Source organism: Chaetura pelagica, unplaced genomic scaffold, assembly GCF_000747805.2.
Source record: "Chaetura pelagica isolate M959 unplaced genomic scaffold, ChaPel_1.0 scaffold398, whole genome shotgun sequence".
Classification (NCBI taxonomy): Eukaryota; Metazoa; Chordata; class Aves; order Apodiformes; family Apodidae; genus Chaetura; species Chaetura pelagica.
Window position 1 is genome coordinate 347,341 of NW_009954305.1, and position 10,405 is coordinate 357,745.

At 34.4% G+C, this 10,405-nt stretch overlaps 1 protein-coding gene across 1 annotated transcript in view; it reads right to left on the reverse strand.

Moving 5' to 3' along the window:
* Positions 1-927: 927 nt before the first annotated feature.
* PACRGL (PARK2 co-regulated-like) overlaps positions 928-10,405 on the reverse strand; it is an 11,370-nt gene continuing 1,892 nt past the window's right edge. Inside the window, exons 2-8 of the mRNA XM_010003918.1 lie at positions 9,271-9,425; positions 7,741-7,808; positions 6,596-6,686; positions 5,701-5,835; positions 3,996-4,103; positions 3,124-3,204; positions 928-984 (exon numbers count right to left, since the gene is read on the reverse strand). Coding sequence (XP_010002220.1) covers positions 928-984; positions 3,124-3,204; positions 3,996-4,103; positions 5,701-5,835; positions 6,596-6,686; positions 7,741-7,808; positions 9,271-9,425 — 695 coding nt within the window. The remainder of the gene's footprint in view (positions 985-3,123; positions 3,205-3,995; positions 4,104-5,700; positions 5,836-6,595; positions 6,687-7,740; positions 7,809-9,270; positions 9,426-10,405) is intronic.

A 10,405-nucleotide genomic window follows, 5' to 3' on the forward strand; every position in this document is an offset into this window, starting at 1 on the left:
AATACCCATAACAACATCAACTCTGAACAGTACTTACTGCAATATGCATTAGAAATTATTTTGCAATCACGTTCAGACACATTCATGGACAAACACTGCACCCTAAAAGGCTTGACAGGCAGGTAAGGTGGCTTCTGCCATCTATTTTTTTATTGTCTGAACACTTTTTTCATAGTTTCCACATTCAGAAATTTATTAGCTAAATTCACAAGCTAGTCCCAAGCATATCTGTAGTTCCAAAGCAAACTGGTGCTAATTAGTTGAGCAAAACCTAGGCTGTGGCTCTATGGAACAACTTGATGCCTCTGCAACTGTATTATCCAGAACCTTTACAGCTTCTCAGAACAACGTGCTACGAATGCACTGAGCAAGTTCAGTTTTGCACCACATGCTGCCTGTATAGTGCATTCAGCTTCATATTTGAAAAGCTGGCTCTCAGAAGTCTAGATGAATTCTCATAGTTCTATGCCTAACCCAGTAAGTCCTGATGAAACAAAATGCCATTCATCAGTGTCTGTGCCAGAAACGAAGTGACATGTTTCAAGAGCAGGCATAGTTATGTAACAACTCCACAATAGTTGCTATTTGAGTAATTACAGACAAATTACTTTGCATCACACAACCATACATATTAAGCACTGCAGAACAATTAAAGAAAATTATAACAAAATCCATATTTTACCTACTTTTAAAATGAAAGCCAGTCCATGTCATTGTAAGCAGAATGCATAGGCAAACACCAAACAATAGAGAAGTTAAACATTTACATTTTTACAAACTAATAGGACTTTTCCCACTTTCCATCCTACTGAAGTATTGTGGTTATTTTAAGAGAGTATATCATAGTCCAAATAAGTGTCAGTGATGTTCACAGGCAGTTTCTCTCCAGACTTCACCTTACAGTACAAACCGCTACAATTTGTTCCTTCAAGAGGTGATGGAACAATAGGTGGGAATTTTAGATTTGATGATAGCCACAGTTGCCTGTTGATGAAAATAACACAATTTTTTTAAAAAACAAACAATCACTAGCACTACCTATGGAGAGCACTCATATAGTCTCTATAAATTGTAGAACTCACAACTTTTATTTAGTTACCTTTGTTATTATAAAACAGTAGAAAATGAAAAAGTTAATATTTGCTAAGAAATTTACTGTCAAAAAGGTTGAAAATAATGAACTAAAAAAATGGAATATTGTGACAACTAATGATGGAGAATAAATATCCAAGAGAAGAGACACGTAAACTCACACCTGAAACTGGGCATAGCAATAGGCATGAAATACCAAGGATTTTTAAATAGAGGACTGATATTCTGGAAGGGACTGCCAATAAAACTAAGAACCATATACATTATAACTGATTTAAAACAGAAATTTTATAAAATCATTAGCTGGATTATATAATATTGTTTATAATCACATTTAGATGGGGTTTTTTTCAGTCTTCTGCCTTACCTTACTACAATAGTTTTAAAAGACACACAGAAAGACCTACTTGTAGAACCAGGAAGACTACAAGAAATCATGGGCCTGAGAGAAGAATTAGAGGTTAATGATTCACTGATAAATTACATTATCTAGGCCTAAATTTTCAGAACATCATGATGAGATGTAATTTTCCCTTTCTTATATAAATAAAACCTTCCATGCTTATTTATTTGTCCTGATGTTTTTCAAGTCTGTAATACAAACACTGCTACTGCATTTAAATGAATTTTTAAAAAGTGGTATCTGCTGATTATGCACAAAGCTTAGTACTGGTAGCCCTGCATTTATGGTCCCTACTCTTTAGGTTATTCCTCTACTTTACCACTGACCATTTAATATAATACATGCAAGTGTTCACAGAGTCAAGAAAATGAATCTTTGCTCTTCTAGATGAACATCCAAGCCAATACTCCTTCACTTTTTCTTCTCTTTTCCTTTCTGTGCAATGTATAGTACAACAGAAAATGGCAACATTCAGCAGAATACTCTGCCATCTATTACTTAAACTTATTTATTTATTTATAGCAATTGCAGATCTAAACTCTGAGTTAAGCAGGGTCAGCTGGAATGTGAGTATCTGACTTCTTCAGTAAGTGACCTAAAGACTAAGCCACTAGTGGGACTGGGCAGGCATCATCAATAACACCATTATCAAGAGTAAATCCTGTTGAGAAAAGTATTTAGGCTCAGAAAAAGGGACACAAAACCTGTATCCCACACATATTGAAGCAAGACAAGCCTGAGCCCAGTGTCAGTACTCCAGAAGGGGCCAGAAGCTATTTACTAGCTGACACTTGGTGATGTCCTGGACTACTCTTCATGGGCATCAGTCCTACTCTGTGGTCTGCACAAGAAGCTCACACACTTTACTCAGCATTAACATCTCCTTTCTAAATGCTGCAATGCCTAAATTAGGAAGTCATTATATTAGGCAGCCTGGTTCCCACCCTACATAATTAACCCAATTTGTCACACCAGGTCAAACCCCGGAAAAAACATTTAGACTAGACAAACGGAGACTTTTTCAAGCAAGAACAGCTTGTATCTTCTTTAACTGCTAAGTCTGCATAAGCTTCCCATCAAGGGCAAAAAAATGTTCCACAGAAATATCATAGGTAGGGAGCCACACTGTTCCCAAAAAGAATTCTCCCAAATGAAGCTTGGTGCTTGCAGTACTTGCAGTACCAAGTACTTGCATTACTTGCAGTAAGAGTCCAGCCAGCTTCTTACGTAGGTATGTACCCCCTGGAATATTTTACTGAGACATTCTCCTGTACTTCCTGCTCAGAGATTAAAACAATGGAGAATACAAATGAAGAGTGGGAAATAAAAAACAGCAGACAACAAAACCTAACTGGTAGAATATAGGTCACCCAGAGTAGACTTAATGTCATTTCCATTATCACACAATACATCGGTCTAAAACAACTGTTTTACTATGGACCGGAACACAACTCTGCTGATTGCCACAGTGAAAAATCCTGTGTTTCATGCAATGTGAATAGCTGTGACATATGAAAATAAACAGTTTTCAGAAAAGAGTTCTTAATCCGAAAGCCAGAGAGAGATGTTGTTTGGGAAAAACTGCATTCAAATGTGCAGATTACAGAATAATTATCTGGTCAACTCACCTTTCCACCATATTGCTCCAATTTTTGTAAAGCAATGGTAATTTTTTCTCTAGATTTCTTTTCCATTAATCTCTTTGAGAGCTATAGGAAAAGCAAAACAAGGATAAAATAAGGAAAAGTAAAAAGGTTTGTTGTACAATAAAGTATTATATATGCAAAGAGGTCAATATAATTCTATTTTATTACAGTTCTATCCATATGAAAAGTTAACACATTTTTCACATGCACTGAAAGAGATTTCTATAGTAGAAATACCTTGAAAAAACTATTGAAATTTCTCTCTTCTGCACTGGGTATCTAAAAGGTTTTTATTTTTGCTTAAAAGTGCACTTTGGATGCAGGCTAAATGAAACCATGGAAAGCCTATCTTACTGAGAAAGGATGTCCACAGAAGGACTCAGTATAAAAATATGTTTGACAGTCCCACTCTAAGTTTATTTAATGAAAACTTCCTTCTGCAGAATTCCCACTTGAAAGAAGTGGGAATATTTGCTTATGTCAATTTGTGGAAACTTTAACAGATTAAAAATAATTCCCATTTAAAAAGCAAAAACTAATTTTGCACTAAACATAAACTTCTCCTCAAAACATAGCATCTATTTCAGCTTCAAGCTGCCTCTTTTTTTAAATAGTATACACAAGACTTTTATTATTCTCCAATTCACATCAACAACAGTTTTTGGACCTTACTAGAACTTTATAAGTCACAGTATTATTAAAGAACGATGGGCTTACACAGAGGAATGCATGAAGTAAGGCTTTTCATGGAACTGCTGAGGCCTCCACTGCATCTATGCTGATATTGAAGGAAAAATCTCAACAAAAGTACCATAAAAATATAGATTATTTTAACTACAGCCTTAAAAACTTACATTTGTGAGTAACTGCTTAAGATTATCATTAAGAGATGGGCCAACAACAGCACTCAGTTGAACTAAAGCATCCAGTCCCCTTCCAAATACTTCATCATCTGAATGGGCCTCCAGAGGGGGAAAAAAGAAAATCCAATTCAAACTCCTCTGCAACTGCTAATTGGTATAATGTTGCAAGTTTAGAAATACAACATGACACAACATGAGTATCTAGAGGTAACATTTAAAAACAGAAGTGCATTTTTTTTAACTAGAAAACAAGAAGCACCCACAAAATGTCAGTGAATCTCTTGCATTTCTTCTGAGAGGAGAAAACTAATAATTTATTATTGATTAAATGAAAATATCAGCAGGCAAAACAGTTGACTACAGCAACAATTTTAATGGTTCACAGTGTATTTGAAAGCACCCTTTAGATGTGAATAAAATGTGAATATCTTGAAACTGGGAGACAACATTTTAATTACAAATGTAATGAATTCAGGGTAATTTCTATGTAATTCATAACAATAATTGTCTTTGTTGGAGAAACACAGCAGCTAATGCATTTATGGCTCAATTGAGTCCCCTGTCAACTACAGCTTTGTCACCTGCCAGCACTTATCAGGCTCTTATCTATTTTTAGGGTGCTTTGTCATTTTTACTGCTCCCACCAGAGAGTTCTTCTATACCTGAATCCTCTAATGGTTTAGTTATCTCACTCTTCCTTTAGCAGTGAAATTGATTAATGACAACTTATTTTTGGCTCTGTACTAATACTGACCTTTATTCAAGCAGTTATTTTTCCATTTGGGCCCTCTAGGTTTGTTTGTTTTTGTTTTAAATAGAAGCCACTGAATGCTTTTTTAACAAGACTTTATACCAAAACAGTGCAACAATGAAAATTATCAGATGAGCAGCAATAATTAGAAAAATAGATGAGAATAATTATTCTATTTTGTCTTCCAAATTGAACCAAAGGTACTGATGGCACACAATTCTGATCTTCTACTACACCTCAGATCTGAGATTACAAATAATTTTCAAACTTTCAGACACCTCTAGAAAACCAGAACTGAAACACAGGTAGATTATAGGACAGCATGTAGCTGAACCAGAAAAGGGCTCTGAAAGATATGAAAAAGGAAAAAAAAAAATTACCTTTGAAGCCAATACTTTACCTTTTTTATTTTCTGAAGGAGTAGAAAAGTTAAAAATATTTTAAAAATTAAGAATATGATGTAACATTTTAACTATATCCTTTCCTTTTCCTCACTGGCATATTCTACTTTACCTTTGTAGCATGATCTGAATTTTCAAATGTAACAGACAAGTATTTATTCCTGCATCTCCATTTTACTTCACCTCAATATTTTTGTTTGCATGTTATTATGTGGATATACAAAAACACCAACAACACATATATTTATTTCTGCTTAAATTCAGATCTTTAATTGAACATTTCCACAGAAATTGCCCACAGCTAGTGTCATACAGATGTACAAGCAGTTGACCATTTGATTTTATAGTTAGAGATATTTATCTAATAAAACCAAGCCAGGGTTAATATGAGAAAAAGAAACTATTCCCATACCCCAAAATCTCAAAGCAAAAGCCAATGCAATAGGTTTATCACATTAATTTTTTTCATGTAGCACAGGGAAAAAGAAAAAGAAAAAAATAAAAATCAAACCCATGACCTCTCTTAATGAAGAGGAAGACATACCAATGCAGCCTTTAACACTGGAACTAGACGAGGCAACAAGGGAATTACTTTTTCAATAGCACCTTCAACCATAAGCAATTCTTTAAAACCCTCCTTTGAAACAAACGTATAGGGATGTTTTGTCTCTCTTAGACCCTGTTGCAAAAGTAAAAAGTGTTTGCTTAAGTTAGCCTTATTTTAAACAAAAACATATTTAAAAAGTTCCACACAGTAGCAAGATAAGGTTTATACTTTGTTATATCAGTTCAAAACATAAAATACACTAACACCACCATGTGGAGCCATTCACATTTGCACTTCATTACCTTTAATCTAACAACCCAAGTCTGTCTTCTTTCTATATTAGGAGCTCTAAGTTACTTTAGGAATTGACAGCTTCGTTTAATCTTAAATCTTTAGTTTGCTTATTATTACACCTACCACACTGGATTCAACATTCACCTACATTCCTGAAACATCCTGAGAGAACAGAAGCCTGAACATAATGTATGGTATTGCTCTTTCACTTATTTATAGACTCCTATTTCCACTGTATTAATTCAGTTTATTGAGGAGAGCACTCTTACTTGAATAGGCAGGCTTTACATACAAAAAATAAGCAATTTTGTTTACAAATGCACAGCCACAACAGGATTAAAGTATTTCATTCAACAGTTAGCAATTTGAGATGTTTTGTAGTTGGCTAGTATCTCAAAGATTAAATAGCTTTCCCAGAATGCCTGAACTGAAGAACTACAAATGGCTTTGTACCTGACCATCTTCATCCATACAAGATCCTCAGAAGTGTTTATTTCATATTTCCCTAACAGGTAAGTCTAAGATATCTAGATTAGCTTGTTACAAAATACCATTTGCAATCAGGAACTGCTTAATTTTATAAGAAAGTCAAGTTTACCTCTGCCAATGTTACAAGAAGAGGATCAAAGGGCACAGTTTCAGGAGGGCATTCCCATTGAAGTCTGTGCTTTACTGAGCCATGCACTAACCTATATAAAGAATCAAGTTTTAACAAATTAACATATAATAATATGTACTTTATTGTCAACACTATTAACTTTAAATGTATCAGAAATTGGTTTGCAGTATTGCTATGTTATATACATAACATCAAAACATACTACTTTCCTTAGTGGAATGTATAATTGTAATCCAACAGTGCAATTATTCTAATTCCCAAATACAGCCTTTTTCAAAATTCTGCTCCAAATCACTCAGAAATCAAAAAATAAAAGTTACCAAAATTCCAGATGCCTCTCATACCAACACAGAAGATGCTCCTTTTGCAGTTACTTATTTTGTTAAATATCAAGAAACATTTTTCTAAAATAACAATTGGTAAGGGAAATCAGTTGAAACTGAAAGAAAATCATATTGGAATTCATCAAATACCCCTAAGATACAGATAAAGGCTACGTATTTATAATTATTTTATACACGTATATTCATGCATTACTACTACTTAATTTTTTGTTAAGTAATTCTGCATCCATTTGGCAAAACATTTGAATGCATTTTGTGTAGGCAAATATATAACAGACAAAAGTAACTTAAAATACCACAAACTATTGCTTATATACAGTTTTGTTAACATCTGATACTGCTGACAACTAAAGAATTGGAATACTCAAGAAAATCTTGTCATACTACTTACTTCAGACAAAAAAAGACTGCAAGATGTCTACTTACTAAAATGGCACTGACTTTATTATCTTTATTGGTAGGTATAGAAGTGAAGACCATTATATGAAGTTATCAACTTTGTTCATGTAAGAGACTTAGCAAACCAAACCTGCAAATAACTAACTTTAAAACTGCAGTGTCAGAATTAACAAAGGATTTTTTAAAAAGGCAAAATAAGACAATTTTTTAAATACAGAAAATTGCTTTCTGCTTTGAAGAGAGTTAAGTATCAGAAATATTTCCAGAAATTAATGGAACAAAACAGCCTAACCAAAAGATCCAACATGAATAGATGTTTTTCAGTCTCTGTAATTCTACCTAAACATAATATACTTTGTAAAAAAACCCAACAAAACCAACCTGCATGGAATGCCACCTTTAGCATATATAGCAGCAAATGTAGAAGGCTGTCGAGAATGAACACCAAACTGTGAAGACAAAAAAAAAAGTTTTGTTTATATATATATGCATTATTTATTCATAACAGTAAGGTCTGATAGCTATTTTGAGTATCTTAAAACTGCAGTTTACCAAAAAAGGAACTTAGTCATATAGTTCCAAAACTAATCAAAACAAGAACTGCAGCTATGGGGTAGGAAAACACGTATTTGGTACATTTTTAGAAAACTGCTTTTTAGAATTGTCTGGCTAGGAAGCTGTAAAAATGAATACATAATGTAGAATCAGTGGTCTCAGGATGAAATACCCTTATTTTTCTATTTTCACTTGGAAATCTTCACACTGAAATCTTATGGGTTCTCTCCTTAAGAGATTAAGGACCTTTCACTTTCCTGATGTTCTTATTGTTGTTACACTGGTAATAATACACAGAAGGCAGATTTACTCCAACTCCATCGTGATCAGAGTATAGACAAAATTACAAGGTGGCAAGATGTGGGAGAAACACCAAATGTTGGGCAAGATGGTATGAGGGCACTGGAAATCAGCAAGAAGGTTCATACTGGGTGAGAATATAAGGAAGACTCAGTGAAAAAAACTAGAAGATTCACAGGAGAAAAGCCTGCACGAAGTTGGTTTTTATCATATACATGCTTTTTATGCATATGAACGATGATATTATTTATTAGCATGGTCATTCAATGCTACTTCCCAGATTAAAAATCATATCACAAAGCACATAGCAGGAAACACCATGACATAATAGTTTTTATTTTTCGAGTGTTTAAACTTATATTAGCATTGTTAAAATTGTGTGCATGATTTGATGACTTCTTGGCTTAATTAAGTCATTGTATTCTTGCAAAAAGTTGTCAAACTAGCACCTCGCCAACATATTCCTGCATTTAGTTTGTTTTCAAAAAGGTCTGTGATATTACTAAATGTTTGGCTGGTATGCCCCAGTGGTGAGTTTTAATTCACCCACTCAAAAATTGTTCTCCAGCCACAGGACTTCCATGAAATAAAACTACTCCTTCCATCAATTCTAAGATTCTACGATCAGTCTTTTCCTGAGAGCTCACCTTCTTTTCCAAGTGTTACATACAGTACTTGGGAGTTTCAAGTAATGCTCACCAGCAATTGATTTGCTAGATATTAAGAGGTCTAGATGTTCTTCTAGATGTTACCTGATTCTTGGTTTCATTGCATAACTGAGACCAGCTCCTCTAAATGAGCAGGTGCCAAAACATACAACTATACCAATAAAACATAATCCTTTTTAACTCTTAGCTTTAAATCTCTTCTTAGGACAAAAGTACATGGAAAATAAAAAAGTTACCACCCAAACCACAGTTGTGCCAAAACTTACCTTTTACTTCAAATTTACAGAACAGGGCCCAAAGAAGCACATTCTGCGTAAAGCAAGGGAAGTTCTTCCAGCATGAGACACATTTTAAACAAACAAACAGAAAACCCACCACCTACACATACCGGATCAATAGTTTCAGGATTCAGCTTGTCACTAGGCCTTGGCTGTGGTTTAATTACAGGTTCTGAAGAACATGGCAAAGGAGATGTCTTGCTTTTCTGCACTGCAACCTTTGGTTTTATTTGGAAACCTGATGACATTCTTAGAACATTACTTCCTAGAATAGAAAAAGATTAAAAACATAAAATAGTTCTCGTTTAAATATCAAGGGCTAGAAATCTCCAGGTCCAAAGACTGATATAAGCAATCAACCAAGAAAATCTGAGCAAGTGTACCAGAAAATAAATGCTTATTCTTATATATCCTAAGCAGTGCACAGAATAATTCTTAAAGTCCTGCCACTCCATTTTTCAAATGTACACATCTCCTAATTCTGTGCTGCCCCTCTTTACTTATGTACTTTGAGTTCTGAGGCAGAAGTGCTGTCAACTACAGCCTGGCTTTAGGGTAGCCTACAGAAAACCAAGCAGCATTGCAGTGCTCAGCAGAACAGCCCACAGTGAAACAGGCTGATTTGGTACAGTTGCAGCAGTTTAAATTGAAAGTTTAAATCAATACTTCTTGGCTGATTATTTAATCAGAACTAGTGACTCAAATCACCTGCTCTACATCCTGGTTTCTCTTTCCTACCGTTTTCAGCACACAGGCTGTCTCCAGTGACAGCCTTTTAAAAAACAGAATTAACATACCACAATTACACAACTACAAATTTCTTCAGAATACACAAAAACTTACATGACACTTACGGGAAAAGCCTGTTTGTACAATGCAAATCATTAAAACCTGAAATAGCCCTAGGAGATGAACTGTGACATAGAAAGAAAATTTTCTGATTTTTAAAGTGCCAACTTATCATCACAAAACTCTAATCACACATTTCTAACCATCAGAAAAATAAAAAGTTTTATCCTACAAAAACAATTAAGTTCTTGACACTAGCATTGTATGACAAAAAATAGTGCTAGCAGTGTCAACCTTTGAAATGTACAATTGCTCATAATGCGAATAGGCATCTTGCTAATAACAAAATAAGTATTTTCTCAGAAAATTCAGAACGAGCTGAAGGGCATCAAGCACTGGGAAAAAAATGAGAGCGTCAAACAGCGAAGATCTGGAAACGCACCACAAACTGACGCT